Raw genomic sequence first — 25710 nt, 5'->3', positions numbered from 1 at the left:
AATAAAGCTGGATTCCTACTTTCCCACTTGCACAAAAAGAAAAAAAATCTAGAGGGATAAAAGAATTCAGTGTAGAAATGAAATAAACAATGATCCCCAAATAACATAAGAAAATGTGGGTAGAAGTTTGTATTTTCTAGGGAGTTTCTTTAAAATGGAAGGAAAAGATGAATAAATTGGACTTTATAAACATTTTAAACACATGCAGGGTAAGAGATAAGAAATTATTAAATAAATATGTAACTCACAGCAAAGGATACAGTCAATAAAAAAAAAATAAACAGCCCCCAAAGAGATGCACAAAGAACAAGATTAGGCAAACTCTTGTACCTGTCTAAAGTCTAAATACCTAACACATAAAACATGCTCAACTTTACTAATTATTAAAGAAATGCAAACAGAAGTATTAAAATGGCTACCTATACAGCTGTTAGAAATTAAAACGACTATTATCCTAATTAGCTAGGACACGAAAACCATGTACACATGTGGATGGAATGTCTATTATTAGCACAATCCTTTTGGAAAGCAGTAATTTGTCTATTTCAATTATTCTCATATTTTTGCTTTTTCCTTTTCTAACTTATACGCTTTTATCTTAAAGATTTATTTTTTACAATTTTGATACAAAAGATTAAATTCTGAAAAGGATATGTATTTTTATGGAATATATGTACTCATATATTAGTTAAAAACTGTAAAGACACTGTTCCCCAAATAAGTGAGTATACTAGTTTTACCAAAATCTCACTAGTATTGACTATAACATTTTTTCCCCACAATAGAATAACATAGCACCTCATTTTAATCTGTACTTTTAAGTGAAGGGAAATGTTTCTCCCTGGTTAACTTACTCACAGAAATTATGTTTAAAAAATTTTTTTTTTGGTCAGTTAATTCATTTGAATCTTGAAATTACTATCCTCTTTGTAATTCCCAAGAATTCCTTGTGTAATATACAAATTAACTCTCTTGTTAATTTGTTACCAAATTGCCTCTCTTGGGGACTCTCTCTTCACACATGCTTCTCAGGGCTCCCATCTACTCCAATGGCTTTGACCACTGTCTTTATGCTAGAGGACCCCTCAATCCCCATGCTCTCCAAAAAATCTGCTTTTTCCCCCTTCCCAAACAGCCTGGAACAGTGTTTAAGGGATAAGTACTAAAATACAGACATAAAAGGACCACTTTTAAACATTATTTTTAGGACTGTTTTAAAGCTTAGATATGAATAATTAGAAAATAATTCTATAGTCTTAATGCATGGAAGCGAGCAAATGATTAAAAAATACTAGGTTACTGCCTGAGTGCTTGAATAAATAAGTACAAAATGAATTTTAAAAATACTTTATTTATAAGTCTCCAAATGCAATGTTCCATAAAAAGACATATATGTTTCTATTTACATATTCTTTATTAAGTCTATTGATTTGAATTAGAAATTAAATTCAATATGAGGAAGTTTTCAGGATTTCTTCTGAAAGTGAGCATTTAAAAATACTACGTATAAAAAAAATACTATATACATAGGGGCGCCTGGATGGCTCAGTCCGTTAAGCATCTGACTCTTGATTTCAGCTCAGGTTATGGCTTCAGGGTCATGGGATCAAGCCCCACATCAGATTCTGTGCTGGGTGTGGACCTTGCCTAAGATTCTCTTGCTCTCCCTCGACCTCTCATCACCCCTTACTCCTGCTCTCATGCTCTATTAAAAAAACATATATATATGTATATATATATATACACACACACTATATACATAGACTTCCAAAAACAAATATGCTGAGGTACAGAGAAGAAAAAAAATCTATTCTAGGTCTTGGAAGTGATTGGAAAGGACCCTAGGCTATCTCACCTACTATCATAGGAAGGAGGGTTCTTACGAGTTTTCACTAACAGCCCACCTAGATGGAAAATTCCAACTGTGACAATGTTTTTTTTTTTTTTTTTTCCAAAGCCTCTGCAGTTTTCAGACCAATTATAACAGTGCCACTTTATGTAAACCCAGATACTCTTCTTTGGTTAATATTGACAAAGATACAATTTCTGAAAGGTGATCCTTTCAGGAAATAAAGAGGAAAACCTACATGGGAAAAGCCGATTCTTCAAAGTAGGCACATCTTCGTTGATTAGGAAAACTCTTTGGAATCTGCTGTCGGTCTATAACCAATCAAGGACTCCTTACCACCTTCATCCACAAGCAGATCCACTAACACATGCGGCTTATCGTAACCAAAGGAGGTGGTAGTGTTTCTCAGCACTACGGACTCCTGTCCTTCAGTCTTTATTTCAGTTTTATTATTTGGAGGAAATTCTGAGTCAGATAAGAAGCTGTCAGATTCCACAACGCCACTATCGGAACCATTTCTGGAGTGATAGGAGTTTAAGGTGATGACACAGGGTTCAGACTGGTTACTACTTGTATGGACAGAACTCTCTCCCATTCCTGGGGTCAGAGGGCTACCAGAAGCTGTGTCAGGATTATTTTCTTCAGCGGTGACCACTTCGATTTCACTGGAAACGTCTTCTCGGTGTTCTGTTTTTCCTAGGCTGTCTTTAGTGGGCATACTTATAATTGTGGCTGGAGACAACTGGTCTTCCCAGACCATCTTCTCATTTTCTGGGACAATTGGCTGGTAGGTGATGGGTGATACACATTTTGGTTCAGACCTTGCCTCTGAAGAGGCATTTTTTACCACAGACAGCTAAGGGAAGAGAAACCAAAGATTAAAAATAATAAATTATTAAACTTAAGTGCATATCCTTAAAAAGATACTGTCTAAAGGTAATTAATGGGCAATGAAATATACCACTAAATGGCAGATTTACGGTAACAATGTAATAGCATCTGGTGGTTGTCTTTTCTTGCTTTTAAATGAAAATATACTATATTAAGAGCAAGGTTTTTTTAGAATTTTTAAAAAGCCATCCACCATCTAACCATAGGTGTTGCTTTTTCTCCATTCAATTAAAATTAAATAATTAAATCAATTAAAATTTAAATAATTTTCTCCATCACCTCCACATGTATGCATGTCACATGTGTAATGGGAGTACACCTACTTACATAATATTTCACCATTTGCCTTCATAATTATAATTTTTATTAGAATTTTCACTGCCTCATACAATTTTATACTGATGATTAAAGTAATTTCTCTAACAGTGCATATTGAAGTGTTTCGAATTTTTACTAATTCTAGAACATGTTGAAGTGAGTATCTTTACATATCTTTTCATTTAGGAATTTTTTTTTAAAGAATAAATTCTTAAAAGTAGGATTACTAAGTCAAAGGCTGTTGCACTATTTATGGCACTACTACACATTATACCCATTACATGTTTACCTTCCCACCAGAGCTGAATTACTTTTACTAGTATACACCAATTTGACTACTACTGGTACTACTGGATATTCAGGTTCATTTTTCCTTCTCCAGTGGGTATAAAACTGCATACTGCAAGGTTGGTTTGTGCTTATCTACTTACTTATCCTTAATTAGTAAGGACAAATACTACAATTCATACATGAGTTACCTACCACCAATAGTTCTTATTCACTTTACATTAAGGTAGTGTTTTCAAAACAAATTGAAATGTGTCCTTTACACGTTATAGATATTATTCCTGTCCTATTTGATTCAAATAATTACCATTCTGTTAGCTGGAGATGTTCTTTTCATCATACAAAGGCTTTTAGATGTTAGACATTAAAAGGTCAAGCTTCTGGGGTGCCTGGGTGACTCAGTCAGTTAAGCATCCAACTCTTAATTTTGATCAGGTCATGATTTTGGGGTCTTGGGACTAAGCCCAGCATCAGGTTCCGCATTCAGTGGAGAATCTGCTTGAGGATTTCTCTCCCCTACCCCCTGTTCATGCTATCTCCCTCTCAAATACATAAAAAAATCTTTTTAAAAAACATCAAACTTCTGGTCTCACTTGTGGCCATCTTTCCTTCTACACTCCAACCATAATGGTGCTTCTGTATTTTAGGATTTTCAAAAGCCACACTTTCTTGATGCTGGGGTTTAGCACAGACTGTCCCTTAATACCTCGATAAATGTCTGTCCCTCAAGAAGCTCCTGTATCACTGTCTCTGGAAGGGCCACAATGAAATCCCACCCTCCAACGGTGGACAAAGTCCTCACTGGCACAGATGAAAACCTCTGTGTTTGAACACCGTACACCCACTGAATACTGATCTTCTTCTCCCACTAAACTTTAAACTCCTTAACAGACTTATCCAATTATGCTCTTGTTCTATGCATAAAAAGTACATGATGTGTAGTAAAAAATATGTGGGTTTGGATGTGTGGTAGATCAACCAATCTATGACAGGTGACATGCTGCTGAACGTCATTCTACTTTAAAAAAAATAAGAAAATTATCAAAAGAGTCCAAATAAATGCTTTAGTATATATAATTAAAGAAAAATATTAAAATATGTTACCAAGGACTTGGGTAACATGATGCTTTCCTTCTTACATGGATTCATCTTCTTAGTGTAACAATATACAAATACCAGAATAAGTACTAGAAAAAGCAGAATGGCAACAATTGGAACCCAAACAGAATCTAAAAGAAGGGAAAAAACAGCAAGTTAGAATTAAGACAGAATACTGTTATATCCATGAAATAGTTATAAAGTCTTACTGCTGTTCTTTAATAGATTTGCCCACTGGGTAATTAATACGGTCAGAATCGCAGAGAACCCTTGCCACAGAAGTTAGGCAAGATGAAAAAAGCTTCAGTGCACCTGTCCTAGAAAACTAAAAAGGCTCTTCCCAGCTCTGCAATTTCCTACCTTCTGCACCTACACGACACGAAGTAGCTAACACAGACTTTCATAACAACTTCCTTAAAGCCTCCAACATAGGGTGTTTCCCTAGTTACATTTTTCTCTCCATTAAAAAGCAGAAGAAATTTTAATAAAAATCCATTCTCTCAGAAATAAATTGACAATGTTTATAACTCTTAAAATCATTTAATCCCACTCCTCAGAATTTTGTTTCATTTTGTATTTATTTCAAGACTGCAAATACTTGTAAAGGTAACCAGACATATATACAACACACACGGACAGGAAAGCTGCAGGAATTAACGTGTGTGCCTTTAAACGCAAACCAGAGATTATAATTTAGAATAGGAAAGATCTGTTTCAGAGCACATACATCTATAATCACTACAGTGTGATTAATCACTATAGCTCTAATTTTGCTTTTTATTTTCAAAGCACAATCTTCAGTATTCTATTTTCACAGTCCTCTCTTCCAAATGATCATGGTGGTGTTTAGCCTCCTTACTGGCATTTCATTACCTTTCATTTCTATTCCAAAGTTACTTTTTTGGAATAGTTGCTCTGGAAATGATGACTAAATGAGCGTGAGTATAACAGCTATTACAGGATGCAGAAAAATATGAAGTTACTACGACAGTAAAGGTATAATCACTGTGATGAGAAGCAGGGCCTGCTCCTGAGCGTCAGGGCCACCACCATGTGGCCACAGAACCAGCTCAGTTTGTAATTCAGACATTGAAGAAAAAAAAAATCTGGGCATCTGCATTATTTCAAATTTTATGTATTAACTAGGATTTTATTTTTTCAAAATAACCCAATAGCAAGTTGGCATAAAATGCACTGCATTATTTTAAGTCACAAACTATTTGAAACCCTCATGATAATAGCCTAAAAGTTATTAAGTTTTAGGCATTTGGTCTAATTCTTCAGCCTAGATTCCCATTCTTCCAGAAGATATTTGTAGGGACACCTGGGTGGCTCAGTCAACAAAGCATCTGCCTTCGGCTCTGGTCATGATTCCAGTGTCCTGGGACTGAGTCCCAGTCCCTGCTCAGCAGGGAGCCTGCTTCTCCCCTTGCTTGCACACTCTCTCTCTCTGGCAAATAAATAAAATCTTTAAAACAAACAAACAAACATAACAAAAAAAAAGAAGATGTCTGTATCATAAAATTTTGAGAGGCATCTGGGGGGTCCAGTTGGTTAAGGATCCAACTCTTGGTTTTAGCTCAGGTCATGATCTCAGGGTTAGGAGATAAAGCCCTGCTTCAGGCTCCATGCTCAGCGTGGAGTCTGCTTAAGATTCTCTCTCCCTCTCTGCTGCCCCTCCCATTCATGCTCTCGTCTCTCTCTAAAATAAATATATAAATTTTCAAAATAAACAAAAATAAAATATATTATAAAAACAGCCTAATTGGAAAATACACCTATACAGAGAGTTATCAAAGCATGCTATCACAGAGAAAATCATAAATAATCTACAAGTCCCAAATTGGGGAACATTAAATAGAATACAAATTCTACACAATGAAATAGCCTGCAGAGATTAAAAAACAATATTAATAAAGTATATGAATTAAAATGGAAAAATATTTTAAAATATGTACTTAAAGCATTACATAAAATTTTATATACTATATAATACGATCATGGCTATGTAGAAAAAGAGAACAGAATGAGAAAAAAAACCACCAAATTATAACGAAATATTTGGATGGCAAGTCTACAGATAATTTTGGTTTCTTTTCTTTTTTTTTTTTTAAAGATTTTATTTATTTATTTGACAGATAGAGATTACAAGTAGACAGAGGCAGGCAAAAAGAGAGGAGAAAGCAGGCTCTCTGCTGAGCAGAGTCCAATGTGGGGCTCAATCCTAGGACCCTTGGATCATGACCCGAGCTGAAGGCAGAGGCTTTAACCCACTAAACCACTCAGGTGCCCCAATTTTGTTTTTTTCTAGAGTTTTATATTTTATAAATTATTTATAATGACATTTAAATTTTGTTAAGTGCCAAGAATAGGTCAAATTTTTGTTAAGGTACCTGCCACTTGAAAATACCAATTCTAAAGTTCCATCATATGTACACCCCCCCCCAACACACACACAAAGAAAAGATAATGAAATAAAAGTATTTTTAAATGTTATAAAAATGACCCATAACCTATCAACATTTATTTTCAGATACTAATTTCCAGTGTTTGTCCAGTTCACATCACACATGCCAATGAATATTTCTGCTATTCAGTTTTTAAACTCACCACCCCAACAGAGAACATTCTAATGGATACATAACATCATGCTATACTGAAATAAGTTGCTTTTTATCACTATGTGTAATCCTGAAATGCAGACATCTATGCATGGAATTTTAGATATTATGTTTCTTTCTTCTCTGGGTCATCACACAGCTTTCCAAATTGGTTGTTTTAGATCTCTTAATGCCTGAGAAATGAGTTTATTTTTGCTTTTGGAATTCTTTGAGAAATGCAACCACTGAATATTTTTTTAAAGAACAGAGATTTACTGAAACTGCCTCTTTTCAATTACTCTAGTTCTGTTATCCTTCCTTATATTTAGGAAAAAACGGCAGAAACTTGCCTTTTATGTGGTTATCATCAGAAGTGGTAATACAAAGTTCATCAGACATCTCAGTTTTAACAGACCAATCTTCTGAGAACCCTTCTGCTGAAATACAGTAGTGCGAACTCAGAGAGGACACTGGGATAACAAGGTGGCACTGAGTCTCATTGCAATCATCCTCATTCTCTTCTGACAACTTATACTGAATCTGTATGGGGAAAACAGCAACAATGAAAATGTATGGCTTCTTTTATTCTGCAAAAACAAAACCAGACCCAAAAAAGCACCATTTTTATCCTGATCAAACACTTGAAGGAAACCTATTGGTCAAAGTTGAACATGTCTGCAAACAGTTGATATCAAATAAGAAGTCAATTTGTTATTTTAACACAGCATTATGCTACATATCCATTAAGATGTGCTTTGTAGGGATTACAGATTTAAAAACTCAAATAGCAGTAATGTTCATTGTTAGCTGTTAAAGCAACCAGCAGTCATTAGTCTTGTTCTAATAGTGCTAGAAACTTAGCTGATGAGAGATAAAAGTACCCGTAGAAGAATATGAAAGGGATTTTGCCAAGATCATGGTATCTCCTAGTAGTAGTACACTGAAGGGACAAAGGCAGTCTCTGACAGTTTGTCATTCATCCAACCAGCCAAAGGATGTGCATCCTCTGTGCCAGGGAGTGCCTGAACACGTGAAGGTAGGACAGTGGGGCCGGACCTCAAACAACGTCCCCCAGAGCAGAAAGAAATGTGAGCCAGGAGTCCTGCAAGGGGGCTATTATATGGAACTAGGAATGATCAAACCACAGGGGTGCAAAGAGTCTATGGTGTCAGAAGAGAATTCAAAGGGGGAGATGAAATGCCCGCTCGATAGAAGAATGAGCAGAAATTTGCCCAAGTTGAGAAGGTGGAGAGGACATTCTGTGAGACAGCAATGGTACCTGCAGGGAACAAAGAACCAAAAGCACTTCACCACAGCACAAATAAAACTTAGGTTGGAAAAAATGGGGAGAGGAAGCTGAAAGGACACAAGCGGCTAAATCACGACGGCCTGGTAGGCCATGCCACGGAAGGGAATTTAGGTATGATTTTGTAGCTCTTAGGGATTTGTGAAAAGATTTTAAGGAGTGAAGGAAGGGTAGATGTGTACCTGAGAAGGATGACTCTGCTAAGCATCCAGAGTGATGTTTTAAAATCTAAGTCAGATGTCGCTCTTCTGCTAAAATCCTTCCGAGACTTAACACCTTCATCAGCATAACGTCAAATCTCTCCAGTGCCCCCAAGAGATGTGGCCCTGGTGACCTCTGACCTCATCTGGGCCTGCACTCTGCCTAGCATGCTTCTGCCAGATTCTCTGCCTAAAACAATCTCCCCATCTAGATCCATGAAGCTCACCTCCTAGAACCCTCCAGACCTGGCTCCAGTAACACCTTCCTTGCTCTGACCATACTACTGAAGATCACTACTGCCCCAACCCCACTGCCCATCCCCTCTCTCTGCTCTGTTTTTCTCCAATCCACGAAGCACTGGAGCAGGGTCTGTACTGCTCACTGCAGTCTGCTGGTCCCAGGGACACACGGTGCACGTGCCTGACAAATACTATTTAATAAAGCAATGGCAGCGCTGCAGAGAAGGGATGGATTAGAGTCATTCCCATCCAAGTGTGGTCTGTACATCAGCGCCAGAAGGCAAGTATATCCCCACAGCAGAACCACTAACTTTCTCTTTCAAAAACAAGGATTCCAATTATAGCTTCCTATTATTTTATATCACTACCCATGAGGAAGATAATATTAAAATCATCTTTGTCTTACCAGTGGAGAAATAGGAATAAACAGGTTTAAAATCCTAAAATAGGGCCATGTTGTTAAATGAGGCCAAGGCAAAACTTAAATGTATTCACTTGCCCAGCATTAGTAATTAACTCCAACAGCAACTCCCCTCAACAACATTTATTTATGTGGTTTTTTCTTACCAACACTGAAGACATGTAAGTCTTGCCTGAGTGTTCATAAGCATTTCACTTTAATTACACTATAGATAGAAACAACTTATGCTAGCAACAGAAAAACAGAACAGAATAAAGGAAATAGAAATACCTACCTTACTTCCATTTATTTTTAAATACACAGTATACGTAAATATGTGACAATAATTTTCATCATATATGGGTATTGGCTTTTTTTCACTTGTATTAACTAAAGGGTGAAATATGTCAATGTTGATTTGGTTTTCCCTCTTTCTAATACCCACTGCAGGTGGTCCAATGTTCCCTGTGGCAGGGTGGGAGGGACACAAAAAAAAGGAGAATCAGCACTGCCCTGGAACTTTATAGTGCATTACACAAAACTGCCCAATTCAATCCGTTAACATACTCTTTCAGTTGTTCTAAGGCAGATCTATGTTTAAACCACTCCACAAATATCTAGAAGATATTCTAAATGTCCTTAATAAAGAAATACTAAATTAATCTCAAGCAGGATGTATTTTTATCTAATAGAAGCTCTCCTTTAACAGCTTAAATGCACTTCTGGTGCTAAAAGTCAACAGGTCACGAATCCTGTTAAAAAACCTTCATGTAACAGAAGCTCTATTAAGTTTTTTCCTTTTTCTGTGGGTCTGCTTATTACAAAGAAAACCTGTTCTCTAAAAAATGTTTCAGAAAAGGCATTTCAGTCACCTTTGAACACTCACTGAAACTCTCTGTATCACCAATGCTTACGGATGGCTGGCATGAAGGCTCTTAATGAAAGTTTGCTAAATACACTCAATTTTTTTTAATTTAATTTTTTATTTTTTATAAACATAGATTTTTATCCCCAGGGGTACAGGTCTGTGAATCACCAGGTTTACACACTTCACAGCACTCACCAAAGCACATACCCTCCCCAATGTCCATAACCCCACCCCCCTTCTCCCAACCCCCTCCCCCAGCAACCCTCAGTTTGTTTTGTAAGATTAAGAGTCACTTATGGTTTGTCTCCCTCCCAATCCCATAATACACTCAATTTTTATGGTGAAAATCAAAACTAGATATTCATTCATTCAACAAATATTTATTATGTGTCACTCATGCTTGAGACTTTGCTGGTGAACTGTTTGCTTATTCTTCATGTTTTTACTGCCCATTACATGCCAGGCAGGCCTATTTTTATTTGCTAATTTACCCTCAGGGCTTGGTGTACTTCCAAGCACACAGTATGCCCTTGATAAATCTGTATGGGGAAAATCTGACATACAGATGGTGCAGTTAACAGATGACAAAGGCATGGACTTGGGCATAAAACTATTTCAAGGGCATGTAGAGGAAGGGCGTGGAGTAGGCAACTGTCTGAAGAGCAGGAGAAGCCAGGCTGTGGTGGAAGAAACCGCATGTGGAGGCTGAACAAGGAAGGAAGTGAGGTGGATGGCAAGGCACAAGGCCTAGAACACGAGGGAGGAGTCAAGGGACTAACTGCTTCTTCGCCCGGGCGTGAGGCTGTGAGAACTACAAGGCAGGATTTCAGTCACAGAAGAACTGGCCATGACGATTTTGGAGCCTGAGGTGATAACTAAGGTCAGGTATACTGTAGGAATGCACTGCTGGCAGGAGAAAGGGCTAAAAAAATCACTGGGGTTGAGGAGATTATAGAAATCTAAAATTTGTTAATGTATTAAGCTGAGGCCTTGGGGATCAGGCAGAGGGTCGAAGAGGGAAAGCTGTCTTCAGTGCGCATAGCTCAGCAGCGAGTGATGGAGCTGGGGCGGGCGGTGGGGTGTGGTGGTGCGCAAGGGGAAGACCAGCACAGAGTCCACCTAGGCAGCACCAATCCGTGCTTGTAGGGAGTGGAACTGTAATGGTTTATAAGGGGCAAAAGTGATGGGCACCTCATAGCCCTACTTTGTGAGGCCCAGCGAAAGAATAAGACACAGAGTCCCTAAAGTCCTCCAAAAGTTTCTTGGGCATTGTGATAATTTTTAGCAAGTGCTAATGAAAGCAAACATATACAGAAGATATGTGTAAGTATTTTCAAACTTAAAATTTCAAATTTAAAAGTTCTACTCACCTTGTTTACACAGAATAAATTCTTTTGACTCTACATAGGCCGATTCTTTTTGTCCAAGCCTAGCTTTAATTCTGGCCCAGAGAGAAAGTGATGGATCATTAATTACGGAAAAGATATTACAAAAGTTCTGAGAGGTATTGCAGGCATCAATCCATACTGCATTCCTAAAATGAAGAGGAATAAAGAAGCACAATAATAACTTGTACTGTTAATTTATAAACTCGAATCATCTCTGTTTCTGCTTCATTTTTTTCATTTACAGCATGGGACTGGTAGAAGGAGCTGAACAATAGGCTGAAGAAGCCAGACAAAGTAGGAAGTCCTTACTCTGGTTAGAAGTACTAGAAATTCCTTTACAATAAAGAAGCTCAATTCAAAATACAACACTTAAACAAAGTACATTCCCCATACAATTTTTAAAAATCTTATCTTTAAATAACTCTAGATTCTATTAACATAAATAATCATTACTTGACTGCAGAATCTAAGACATTGCACAAACTCCTGACACTTGTCAGAAATATTTTGAAGATTTCATCTTTCTACTCAATAATACATTCACTATGGAAAGTAAGAGGACATCATTTTATTTTTTTAAACATTTTGTTTTGAGAGAGAGAGAGTGGGGGTAGGAACAGTGGAAAAAGGACAAGCAAACTCCATGCTGACTGCAGAGCCCAACGTGTGGCTGGATCCCAGGACCCTGAGACCATGACCTGAGCCAAAATTAAGAGTCAGATACCCAACCCACTGAACCATCCAGGCGCCTGGCATCATTACTTTTAATACAGAATTGTAAGGTTTATTTGTCATGCCTTTAAAAAAAAAATCTCTAATTCCTGGGCCACCTGGGTGGCTCAGTCAATTCAGTATCTGACTCTTGATCTGGATGTAGGTCATGATCTCAGGGTCGTGGGATTGAGCCCCAGCCTCTCCCTGTCTGCTGGAGAATTCTATTTCTCTTTCCCTCCCTTGGTTACCACCCTCCCCCCCACCCGCTCGGATACACACGAGCACTCTCTCTCAAATAAACAGATCTTTAAGTCTTAAAAGTTAGTGAGACTCCCCTACTTCAATTATGACAGGAAGAAGAACTAAGAGGCAGGAAGTGCTCTGAAAATAATTAATTTGCCTCCTCAGCACTTCTGGAAATCTACAGTTTAAGAAGTCCTGCCACATGGGAAAGGAAAGATGATGGGAAAGGAAACATAACTACACAGTTATGGAAAGTAAAGAGACCTAGACAAAAACAGAATAAAAAAGATTAAAGAGTAGAACTTACCCATAGGTTTTTACCTGTACAGTAAAAACAGGGGTCTGTGGCATGGTTGGGTAGTCCCAATATAGGACAGTATTAAAGTTATAGGCCTTAATGTTAATATTGGTTGGTACTGGCACTGTAAGAGATTCAAAAAGTAAAACGGACAATTGTAAAAAACCATCATTAACATTAGAAAACCCTATAAAGAGCTATGTTAGCCAAATATGTATTTTGAAGTAAAATTCAAAGGACAAATAATATAATTATTTAAATTGAGATTTATAAAAGTTAATTTTATTGGAAAATGCATAGCATTCTTATTCATTTTAAATTCCTGAGACAACACTGCAGTATGAGGGAAATACAAATATAGTAGAGGCAATAAATCTCTTATTATGTTAGGAATTTTTATAAATAAATACACTGCCCATTGTAATAATAATCCTCAATTCATTTAATAAGCAGAATTTCCTATATTTGATACCAGAGATTGCCTTACAAGGCTAGAGGAGAACTGGCTACCCCAGGGATGGTCAATTTCATTCTAAAATACCCTATAAGCTCATAGCCCTTTGCCTGGTATCATCACACACCTTAGCACCTTTTCTGTAATACAGGAATAGAAACCTAACTTGCCTCCAGGAGCCATCCACCTTGTCAGTTTCATTAACATTACTTTCTGGGGTGTGCAGGGCTTTTTACAAAACATAGTCAATATTCTTACCTTTGCTCTTTTAAAGCATTTCAGAAAATGTCTACTGAGATGTGAGTCACATGAGCGAATAGGCTGAAGTCACTTTAACATCTTGTAACTAGTTATTAAAACTAGCCATTTATTCCCCTGCTCACGGTAAAAGGTTGTTGTCCACCATCCCTTGGAAAACCATCACACACATACATCTCCCTTTCTCCTTTTCTCTTTTTCTCTCTCCTGCCCTCCCTTCCTTCCCTTCTTTATCAATGAACACGAAGATAAAGAGTTGGCAATCTGAACTCAATTTTAAGATGATTCAATCCTACCTGAAAACCATTATACATAATTTACAATTACAGTTAAGATAAATAAATGAATGGCAATGCGGTCAGGTAACATGGCTTCCAAACATATCATCAGCCTCAAAAACTCCGAGAGAGGCAAAAGTTTATTTATTTATTTTTTTAAAGTTCCCCAGCACAGGACGCCTGGGTGGCTTAGCTGGTTAGGCTTCCAGCTCTTGATTTCAGCTTAGGGTCCTGGAATAGAGCCCAGCATTGGACTTCTGTGCTCAGTGGGGAGTCTGCTTGAGATTCTCTCTCTCCCTCTCAAATAAATGAATATTTTTTTTAAAAATGTAAGTAAAAAATAAAAGTCAAAGTTCCCCAGCTATAATCATGATTACTTGGGGGTTATATAAACTGGAACTCTAATAAGAAAAATATTCCCGGGGCGCCTGGGTGGCTCAGTGGGTTAAAGCCTCTGCTTTCGGCTCGGGTCGTGATGCCAGGGTCCTGGGATCGAGCCCCGCATCGGGCTCTCTGCTCAGCGGAGAGCCTGCTTCCTCCTCTCTCTCTTCCTGCCTCTCTGCCTACTTGTGATCTTCCTCTGTGTGTCAAATAAATAAATAAAATCTTAGAGAAAAAAAAAAAAAAAAAGAAAAATATTCCCTGGGTTGGACATTAAAGAATGTGGGTTTTCCTGGTTATACAACTTGTCACTTCAGATTTCCTAATTTGACACATGAGGTGTTAATTTCATATACCTAAGGTATTTGCTTACTGTTGAAGGAAACACTTACTATATTTTTTCCCAAAACAAAAATTTCAATTTTCAAACCCAAACTGGTACATTCTTTTAATTTATAATTATTTTATACTTGTATTATCTTTTTAAGGCAGAACACAGATCCAGAATTACTTAGGTAAAAAATAGGGACTTGGGAACAATTATTCTACTGCCTTTTTCCTCCCCTTTCTAGTTACTTTTCTCCTTTCAACAGGAGGTGATTTGTGCCTCAGAGGGGACAGGGGGCACTGTCTGGAGACATTCTTGGTTCCCACAACTGGCTGGTAGTGGTAGGGTGCTGCTGGGATCTCAGAAGAGAAGCAAAGGTTGCTAAGTATTCCATAAATGTCCAGGATAGCTCTCCACATTTTGGCAGTCCAAAGTGCCAATAGCACTAACGCTGAGGAACCCTGCTTCATACGTTCATAACTTTAGGAATGTTTTATTATTATTTAGGAGGAAAAACTAACTTAAAAACAGATTTTTTTTTGATAAGCCAATATATTTCATGGCTTGCCCACAATGAATAGCTTTGGTTACTGCCCAACTATCTAACTTGTATAACCACCTACCAAAGAAATGAAATGTGATGATTCGTGCCAAAAGGTTGAGATTATGAAGCTGGGAGGACATCTCACAGATTCAAACACTACACGCATATAATACTCTCTTTCTGCAGCCAGTGATCAGACACCTACAAGTTTTCTATTTATTCTTTCTGAAATAGCTGTTGGTACCTAGCATCTTTGGTTCTCTAAGCAATTTCTTTCCAGGTGAGCCAAAAAGCACTGGTCTGGGAAGATTTAGCCCTAATTCTTCTCTTTTGGTTTTGGTAGAGTTCCCATGGCCTTAACTTAGCAAGGTATATTGGGGCCTCCTTTTTCTAGGTTTCTTTAGGTATGGTTTTGTATGGTTGCACTTCAAATTCATGAAATGATCTAGTCTCAAAGAGTTTATACCTGTGAGGAAGGAATACAAGCCCCCGCCCCCGCCATTTCTCTAGCTTCAAGTCAACATTAATATCAAATAACATTCACACAGGGGCACCTGTGGCTCAGTCAGTAAAGTGTCTGCCTTTGGCTCAGGTAATGATACCAAAGTCCTGGGATCAAACCCATGGCCCCCCTGCCCCATCCCCTGTTCACATCTGCTTGTGCATGCATGTTTTTCTCTCAAATAAATAAACCTTTATTTAAAAAAAAATAGTAGCAGTCACAGATAAACATTATTTTCTACCAGGTAAGAGAGGAAACCAATGCTAAGAAAACTCACAATGAATGTGAACTTCTCTCAAAAGTCATCTCTTAACTTTAGCATCTTTTGCCTCTCTGGAGGGTGATTATTGTCAAACCTCCTGGTCCTGGTTTCTTTTCGTTAAACAGTCCTTCTCTTGGTTCCTCTTTCTAGCTCAGGTCATGATCCCAGGGTCCAGGAATCGAGCCCTTAGTCGGGATCCCTGCTTAGTGGGGAGACTGTCTCCTCCTCTCTCTACCTGCTATTCCTCCTGCTTGTGTGCGCTAATACATCAACCTTTAAAAAAATAAAATAAAATAAAAAGGGCAAGAAGAAACCACATGGCACCTTCAGCAACAATGGCAACCTCCCTGGCTAGGTAGCTAAGCTCACCAGGCAATTTCCTACTCTTCCTGTTACCAAACGCAACAGTGTTGCTAAACTTTCTGCCTTCCTTGCTTCCAATAATGAGGAGTTCTTCAGTCTTTTAAGTCTCTTAAAAAAAAAAAAAAATCATTCCCCACAGGAGTTATGTTTTTACTATATAGATTCAGGTTGAGATTCCTATATTTGAGGAAAAGGCATATAGAATATTAAGTAAAGTGCATTTCCATTTAAGAGGAGATTACTGAATCATGGTTCTAAAACCACAAAGTAGGCTTGCACATTAGATTTGATTCTAATGTGAATCAAATGATATTTCCCCTAGTTTAAATTAAAACTTGACCTGGTTAGACTAGAACTGGGTTTAAATCACAGCTTTCAAAGTAATCAGAACAGGTCGTGGGAGGAGGAGGTCTCAGTGGATACTTACAGACTTTACCATTCTATTAAAGGAGAAACTTCGAATATATACACCAAAGGATGTAACCTGTGGTTTTAATGTTACCAGAAGAGAAACCATGTGGTTATTACACATCTGCCTTTGTCATTATTTGACAAACTCGCAGGATAGAAAAATTTTCTACTGTTTTAGAATTTTGTGACCTAAAGTTTAATTTGTTTTGTATTCAAATTAAAATAATTAAGGCTTACAGCAAACTTCTATTCAAAATAAATTTACCTTATGTCAATAAAAATATATGTAGAAATAGCAAGAAAGGATTAGCTGTGGAGTTTAAGGAAAGATCCTACTAGAGTATCTCATCAAATGAAATAATCTTACAGATTTTTCCATCTCTTGAAAATGATACAGATAGTTTTCTGTAACTCACAGTGCTTCAGCAATGAGTTCCGTTATTTGGTGCATGCTACCTAAAATAATAATTCACTGTTTTCAAATCTGCTTCTCAGAATGTTTCTAGAACACAGCTGAGGTTTAACAAAACCAAACACAGTAAAGAACAATCAGTTTTTTGTAACACTCTACAATGCAGGCGGAGAAAAAGGAGAGTTCTGGTTACAGCTAACTGTTTCCTCTTGATAAACCGGGAGAGACAGGATGTGAAAAAAAAAAAAAAAAGAGCAAGGAAGAGGACAAAAAGATTGATGAAGCTCAGTATGTGAGATGAGGAAGCAGTGCCACAAGACAGGGCAATGGCGATGTCGCAAAAGACCAGAAAACCTCAGCCAGAAAGAACAGCTCTGCTGTAACTGCTGGGGAAGCAAGGAACCACGGACATCTCCAAATTCCCTCAGCATGGATGATGACCAGAGTATGCGCTGCTGCATGTCCTCCATCCCATTAACTACCAAAGGCACCTGTGCCTCTACTGGAAAAGGGACAGCCACAGAACTCTTCCCTCAATTTTAATAAAATCGCCTACAAAGACTGGATACATCTACCGCAGAGCAGAGCTCTGAGGTCTGGAGACACCATCTGACAATCCACTTACCCACTTCTCTATGGGAGGGACAAGGTGAGAGGCATAAAGATGTTAACAATAAAGGGGCCAGAAATCGAACTGTTTTGGGGGACTCTAAGCCATCTGACACTACAGCTCAAAAACAAATGCTCCAAATTAAAGCATCCAGACCCTTTTGGGAATGAACAACTCCGAGAAAAGCTCTACCACCTTTCCCCTAGTGAAAGATGCAGGCAGGGCCATGCAGGCAGGGACATTGTTTTTATAAAGGCTTCTTCTTCCATTGCAAACTGAGAAATGGCATGAGAAGTCCAGGGAAGAAAAGGGGGAAATATCAAACCAAGACTTCTGCAATTTCTTTTTCCAAATATATTTATGATCACAATCCATACCTCCTGAATGGTTTTACAGGATTGATAAAATGGCTCTTTTTCTTAATGCCTTCTAAATTTTTCTCTTAGCAAGATGCAGTGTCTTCTAGATTTAAGATGAATAAAGACATTTTGAGAATTCTTGCACATATTTCAAATGTTTCAAATGTTCATGAAATTTTTTCACTGAAACACTTCAATATTTTGGGGCTTTGAATCATCCATCACATTTTGTGAGATGATACAAAAAGTCTACTTTCTACTTCTATTATTTTCTTACATCTTTACAAGAGATTCAGAGCTAAGGATTCAAATAATAATATTACTATCATAAATAATAAAATAATAAAATGAGTACTCTTCATAAAATAGTTCCTTAGCTGGGTCAAAACTGTTAATATGTCTGCTGTCTTCAGAATCTATTTGGATTTTATCACTCACTCTCTCTCCTAAGTTGTGGAGCCCAGAATAGAAGAGACATGAATGAAGTATTTTCCTTCCTCTTTTTTTAAAAAGAGATGGACATATCAAATAGTGCCTTATATGGAATTTGTAACTAACTAAAAGCCCCCCAAATCTTTTACTCAAACCACCACCAAGTTACAGCTTATCCAATAAACATCTGCTTAGCTACTTCTGACCTAAAATGTATGATTTTTATAAGTGCTCCCATTAATTCATTTTATCTAGTTGGGTGTGCTTGGCACGCCAGTAAACTCTAATTGGACCAGACCCACCTAGTCCCCAAGAAAAGTCCTTTCTCAAGACTAATTCCCATTTGGACTAAGTAACTGCAAGTTGAGAAATGGTTGAGAAATAGGAACTGAAAAACTACAGTCTTTTTTAGTCTATGAAGAACAGGGAAAAGGTAGAACAATTTAGTTGCTGAACCTATTTTAAAATTTCTCATGCTGATTTGGATGAGCTTTTTTTTTTTTTAAAGGCAACACAATCTCTTCTATACAACTGCAACAATTTAATATTTTAAAATGTATTTGTTGGGACGCCTGGGTGGCTCAGTTGGTTAAGCAGCTGCCTTCGGCTCAGGTCATGATCCCAGCGTCCTGGGATCGAGTCCCACATCGGGCTCCTTGCTCCGCAGGGAGCCTGCTTCTCCCTCTCCCTCTGACTCTGCCTTCCACTCTGTCTGCCTGTGCTCGCTCTCGCTCTCTCTCTGACAAATAAATAAATAAAATCTTTAAAATGTATTTGTTGGGTGCCTGGGTGGCTCAGTGGGTTAAGCCGCTGCCTTCGGCTCAGGTCATAATCTCAGAGTCCTGGGATCGAGTCCCGCATCAGGCTCTCTGCTCAGCGGAGAGCCTGCTTCCCTCTCTCTCTCTCTGCCTGCCTCTCCATCTACTTGTGATTTCTCTCTGTCAAATAAATAAATAAAATCTTTAAAAAAAAAAAAAATAAAAATAAAATGTATTTGTTAAAATAAGTAACAGTGGATATTATTGAATGGTAATCATTAATGTGTAAACATTTACTACAAGACAAGCAATATGATCCACATTGTTACACACTGTCTCAGCGAACCAACACAAACCATTCTACGAGGGAGGTGGTATCATTATACATATCTTTACCAATGAAAGAACAAAGCCTTAGAGAAGCTATTTAAAAACCTGGCAATCTAAAAAGTTTTGTTGGTTTTTGTTAACCAACACAAAAACCAACACAAAAAATGTTACTTAGGCATCATCTTTGCGATAGTTTAACAAATTAGAAAATGACCTCCACATATTAATGGGAATTGGAAATTATTATTTTTGGATGACTTCACAAGCATCTAATTCAAGTAGTTTTGCTTGATTTATTATACTATCACAATTATATGATGACCACTGCAAAAATCTGAACAATGCATTAAAGGAAATCAGATCTTTGGAATGGACATGACTGAAATGGGTATCAACATTCTGATTACTATGCCTTTGGATAATCTAAAATAAAGAGATTCCCTCAGTAAGAAAATTTCAAATAAACTGATTCCCTCCTATCAGGAATTCATTTAATTCTGGTTCAATTCTCATTCTGTTTCTCTGTCCAATTACAATGGAACCATTAATTATTCATCAAGTTCACATAACAACTGCACTACTGCTGTATGCTGCCAAATTTTATGAGTGCTCTTTACAAGGGTTATATTTCTCTTTCTTAGGTTTTCCTCTATATAGAACTAAAATGAGGACCTTCTAAAGTCCATATGAATTATGGATCAGAATAAAATGGAAAAAAGAATAAAATGAAGAGGAAAATTATGATTAATAACTTGTTAAATATAATAAAAATGCACTGTCTTAAGTATTTTGAATCTCTAAATACAGAATTCATATAAAATAATGAAAAGTTTAAGAACACCCAGAGCATTTCCTTAAAGTCAGAAAAAAGACTTTCTCCACTTTATCAGTGGAGAAAGCAACTTAAGAGCCCCACGTCTATGTGAAAAAGTACAGTGTGCTCTTGGATACTACTAACACCCAGCGTGGAAGAGCAAACAGCTGAAGGCAGACACTGCTTCACTTAAAAATACATATACTACTTTTTACAAATATATATACTACTTTTATACACTTTTTTATATATACTATTTTTATAAAAATATATATACTACTTTTAAAAATATTTATACTACTTTTGTAATAGTAGTATAAAAGTAGTATATATACTACTTTTCATCCAGGTAAAACTGGATGAAAAGCGAAATACCTGATTATTAGACACATGAGTTTATTTTTCCTATCCATTCACTAAGAAATACTAACAAAAGCCTATCACTGTAGCACAATACATTCCCAACCACTTGGGATTTTGCAGAGACTACGTTCTCCTGCCTGCTTCCCTGTTCCTACCAGGTTCCCTCATATAAGATGAACTATCAAGCATATGTGAAACCCAGCACAGTGAGAGTGAACACACTGAGTGCCTTTTTTAAATGTCAGGCACTAGCGAGACAAGGAAGCTGGCAAAGAGCCAGGCATAGGTTATCCTTGTGGGTTTTCAAACTAACTTTAAAAGCATAGGAAACACAACACAAACTAGAGAAATACACTGAAAAGCCTGGACAAATGTACTGAAAATAGAAGGTGCGGGGGGGGTGTCCCACTGGCACTTCTGTTTACAAAATGCCGGGAGTACAAGAGGCCATAGTAGATGTTCCCAGGAGAGCAGACAGACAATACTCCCAGAGCTGGCTTCAAGTATGTGCACACTGTGTAATCACAAGGGGCCCGACATTGTTTCAGGTGCTGGGAATACAAAAATGGAAGGTACTGTTTCTGCTTTCAAGGATCATGATTATGTAGCTAACAGTTACTAAATGCTAGGCACCACTGTTAACTTATCGCATCTCATCTTCACAACTGGTATCTCCATTAATGGATGAGAAATGGAGGCACAAGAATGTCTACCCAGTTTGTAGAGAGGTCAGTGCTACTCAGTAGGGAGCCTGGCAGGTGGGCTCCAGAATCCAAGTTCTTAACCACTCTGCAGACTGACATTACCTAAAGCAAGTTAGTCATCTACAAGGGCAATTACGGTACAAGGACAACTGTGATAAGATCCTGGACTTTTGCACAGGTAGGGGTACCTGGCTTAGGAGGACCCTGCCTGCACTTAGAAGGGCATGGCACATGGTTTAATGCTCTACCTAAACCAGGAAACCTGGCCATCTGCTCTTCTCACATCCAATCACTAACTCCTGCTGACTCTGCCTTTTTTTTTTTTTTTAAGATTATTTATTTATTTATTTGACAGACAGAGATCACAAGCAGGCAGAGAGGCAGGCAGAGAGAGAGGAGGAGGAAGCAGGCTCACTGCTGAGTAGAGAGACTGATGTGGGGCTCAAGCCCAGGACCCTGAGATCATGACCTGAGCCGAAGGCAGAGGCTTTAATCCACTGAGCCACCCAGGAGCCCCTGCTTTTAAAGGTTTTTCAAACTGCCTTCTCTTCTGCATTTCAACTGCCATTTCCATCGATTCATCCCAACTTAAGCAGGGTCCTAACTGGCCTCCTTCCTTCGAGTCTATCCCCAAAGTACTGTGTAAGATGAACGGGCTTTCTAAATGGCCTAACTGATCCTGCATAAAATCATTTCTTCTTCAAATAATCCATGACCGCCCACCAACTAGAGCAACATATAGTGAGCATATTTATTTTACTGGCCTAGCACCTGTACTTCCTTCAGGAATATTTCTCTTCTGGAAACTACCCTACTGCCACTCCTGGAACATGGTCCTTCCCTTGCAAGCTGGTGCCTGACCCAAGTGAGCAAATCAGAGCCTTCTCCTGGGATTTTGTTAAGATGGCAGAAGCTGCAAGATGCAAAGCCCAAAAGCTGTCCACATCCATGATTCCTGCCAAGTAGGAAAAGCTGTCCGCACCCAGAGTCAGAAATAAGAAATAGTCTTTGCACTTTTGAGTTACTGGTTCAGCTTTCTCAGGCCCAGGGGGCATCTCTACTCTAACTCCTGCTTGGATTCTCTAAGCTAATAAATCCCCCAATTTGCCTAAATTAGCCAATGCTATGTTGCTCTCCTTTGTTGTCTGTTACACATGACAAGCACTTCATTTACTGGGTTCGTAGCTCTCTACATTATCTTATTTCCCCTTATAGCCTCATACATATATTCTACAATGAAACCCTTAGTATTCCATTAATTCAATGTGCTGTTTCACACCTCTCCCTCTGTACACACAAATCTGTACCTCCAGCTCCAACTCTGGGGTTATCATCTTTCTCTGTGAAGTCCTTCCTGATTCCCCGGTCATACCCAGGTACCCCCTATCTTGCTTTCCAGTAGCCTGTGCAAAGGTCCAGGCTCTTATCACAATGTACTGTAACTGCCCTTGTAGATGACTAACTTGCTCTAGGTAATGGCAGTCTACAGAGTGGTTAAGAACTTGGACTCTGGAACCAAAATGCAGGCTTCCTACTAAGTAGCTGTGACTTCTCTAAAAACTGGGCAGATGTCCTTGTGCCTCGATTTCTCATTCCATAAATGGAGATACCGATGAGCACCTACTTTATATGGTTGTTGTGAAAATGAGATGTGATAAGGTAACAGCAGTGCCTAGCGCTTATTAGGTATTGGCAATAGAATCATGATCCTTGAAAACAGAAACTGAGGAACTCCCATTTTTGTATTCCCAACATCTGGAACAATGTCCATCCAAAGGAATGACTAATTATTTGTTTGCCTGCCTCTTAAGAAGCAAGCCAAAGGACAGGTGGATATGAATGCAGCACCCCTAACTGGAGCTCACAAAGGCATAATAGAGAGTTTCGGACTCAGATTTTGCCAAGGGTGCAGAAGGCGGGGCCTCTGGCAACTGCTTACTGTGGATACCGAGCAGACACTCAAGACGATGGGGTTTCCTATGATTTAGGTTTAACACTCTTGAAGAAGAGAGTCACTGATCTCACTGGAGCGCCTAATCACCAGGACAACCAAACTTTGGAAAACATACTCCCTGCATTTATTTCCGGGGAAATCTCAGTGAGCAGGCAGAAATAACACGCTCCGAGGAGCGTAGCTAAGATGCACAGCCTGACAAATCTGCTCCCGAAGGCAGCACCGCACGGCGGCCAGACTTAGACATAAGATGACCAACCACTGCCACTTACGGATTCTCATAACGGGGGAAGAACAACTTCTCTCGTAAGGATTTGGGGTTTACTCTAAGAATATTTAAGTCACGGGGGCTGGCCACACTGTCCAAATCCTGACCGAGAAACTCAATTAAAAATGAATTAAAAGAACTGGAAGACCAAGCTGTTTTGTTTCGGCAACAATGGGAGAGGCGAGAGAAAGGGAACCGAAGTCCGCTGACCGCCGACGCCCGGAATGGGCTCCCAGGCGGCCGCCCACACAGACGTCCCGGGGCGTCCAGGAACCCCGCGCGAGGTCCCCGGCCAAAGCGGACGCGACCCCGCGGGGCCGTGCTTCCAGACCCGGCGACTCCCTCCCTCGTCCTATCCCCACCCGGCCGCCGCCCCGCCGCGAGCGACGTACCCGAAGGCAGTTCCAGATCCGCGGGGCTCAACTCAGCCCAGCTCTCGACCTGCAAGACGAGGAGGAGCAGAAGTTGCAGAGCCATGCTGCTCGGAGGTGACTCCGGGAGCGGCCCCGAGAGAACGCGGCGTCCAGCCTACAGCCGGAGCCTCGCGTCACTTCCGGACCAGCCGACCAGCGCTCGGAGGGACGGCTGGGCGTGCGCCTAGTCGCGGGGCCGCGGCGGGGAGGTGGGGCCAGAACCCTGAGGCGGGGCCAGAGCCGGGAGGCGGGGCCAGACGGGGAGGCGGGGCCAGGCGGGGAAGCCGGGACAGAGCCGCGACCAGGGCGTGATCTCGGGTCTGGGGGATGGAGGCTGGGAACCCGGACGTGGGCTGGAAGACAGGAGGCGGACTGCCAAACCCGGCGTGGGTTGGGAGGCGAGATTAGGACGGGAAGGCCGGGAGGGGCCGGGTCCAAGGCCTCACGGAGTTAAGGGCGTGAAAGACTGTGGTCGTGACAAGGCTCACAGGTTTATGAGGAACTTGGATCCAAAGGTTAGGTTCTTTCGATGGGGCACCACCTTCCGTGATGATTCTTCCTGTGTTCTGGGGTTGCAGAACTTTCCTTGAAGCCACAACCGAGCCATGGTCCTTACTTTAACCCTGTTCGACTTTGTCATCAACGCGCTTGACAGTTTAGAACAGGAAGAGCCCTAAATGCCTTCTCTAATCCCTGCATTTGTATTTGCAGAAACTGAAGCTTCAGTGGTGAAACGGTTTGTGCAGCCTTCCACAGCCTACATCGAACTAGCTTGGCCAAGAAGTACTTCATCCTTGGAGGAAAAGCAACTTGTGTTATCTTTTTAGCAATTAAATATCACGAAGCGATTTATTAAGAACGTCCTCCTTCCTCCCTGACCATATTAACTCTGCATTTCTCACATTCCTCTTCAGCCCAATGGCCTTTGCCTTCCTAGGGCACTCTAGGCTGTACTCAGATATGTATATGGCTAACTACCTCAGCTGTTTCAAGTATCTTGTTATCATGGCTCTGCGGAAATAGAATCACAACCCAGCTTCTCACTTTACCTTACCCTGTCCTACTATTTTTTCATGGCACTTTCCTCCCCCCCCCCATGCTCTGTTACGAGCATATCAATGTTTATTTTCTCCTCCTTCTGGAATGTAAGCTCCATCACCCTGAAATCTTTGGCACTTCGTTGGCACTTGTTGAACAAAAGAATGCATGACTGCGTAGCATTAAGCAAAATTTTAGAGGGAAAAAATTTAAGATGCTGTACATTCTAGAAAGGAATTATTATTTTTTTTTAAAGATTTTATTTATTTATTTGACAGAGAGAGATCACAAGTAAGCAGAGAGGCAGGCAGAGAGAGAGAGGAGGAAGCAGGCCCCCTGCTGAGCAGAGAGCCCGATGTGGGACTCGATCCCAGGACCCTGAGATCATGACCTGAGCCGAAGGCAGCGGCTTAACCCACTGAGCCACCCAGGCACCCTAGAAAGGAATTATTAAAAGGATCATTTTACTTATATTAATAAATCTCTTAGCTCAGATTTCGGCTTGTCCATTTCTTTAACTGAGGCATTATCCAAATAATGCTGACAATAAGGGTTTTCTTTTTTTCCCAGCAGGGTTTTTTTTTCTGAAACTTCAATGAATATATGAACCACTTGAAGATCTTGTTAAAATGCAGACTCTAACTTAATTGATCTGATATAGTTGGGCTTTGAGACTCTGCATTTGTAGTGGTATACAGAGAATGCCAGTGCCATTGGCTCTAAGACCACACTTTGAATAGGGATGCTTTACCTCTATGTAGATCAAGGTTGGG

At 39.5% G+C, this 25710-nt stretch overlaps 1 protein-coding gene across 1 annotated transcript; it reads right to left on the bottom strand.

Annotated features, from left to right (window-relative positions):
- Positions 1–1331: 1331 nt before the first annotated feature.
- On the bottom strand, positions 1332–24069 carry IFNGR1 (interferon gamma receptor 1). The gene is made up of 7 exons (XM_059177449.1): positions 23879–24069; positions 12711–12825; positions 11429–11592; positions 9486–9655; positions 7395–7584; positions 4451–4575; positions 1332–2705 (listed from the first exon to the last, which is right to left on the bottom strand). The coding sequence occupies exons 1-7, from the start codon at positions 23961–23963 to the stop codon at positions 2130–2132; spliced, it is 1425 nt and encodes a 474-aa protein (XP_059033432.1). The 5' UTR covers positions 23964–24069; the 3' UTR covers positions 1332–2129.
- Positions 24070–25710: the final 1641 nt, after the last annotated feature.

Source organism: Mustela lutreola, chromosome 6, assembly GCF_030435805.1.
Source record: "Mustela lutreola isolate mMusLut2 chromosome 6, mMusLut2.pri, whole genome shotgun sequence".
NCBI lineage: Eukaryota > Metazoa > Chordata > Mammalia > Carnivora > Mustelidae > Mustela > Mustela lutreola.
The sequence above is the reverse complement of the archived record's forward strand: the minus strand, read 5'-3'. Positions and strand labels throughout refer to the sequence as shown.

Coding starts and splice junctions, on each gene's coding strand:
- IFNGR1 (XM_059177449.1), bottom strand. CDS start 23,963: ATGGCTCTGCAACTTCTGCTCCTCCTCGTCTTGCAGGTCGAGAGCTGG. Junction 7,585..9,485: donor TAAAAATAAATGGAAGTAAG/GTAGGTATTTCT, acceptor TTCCCCATACAG/ATTCAGTATAAGTTGTCAGA. Junction 2,706..4,450: donor TCATGTTACCCAAGTCCTTG/GTAACATATTTT, acceptor CTCTTCCCTTAG/CTGTCTGTGGTAAAAAATGC.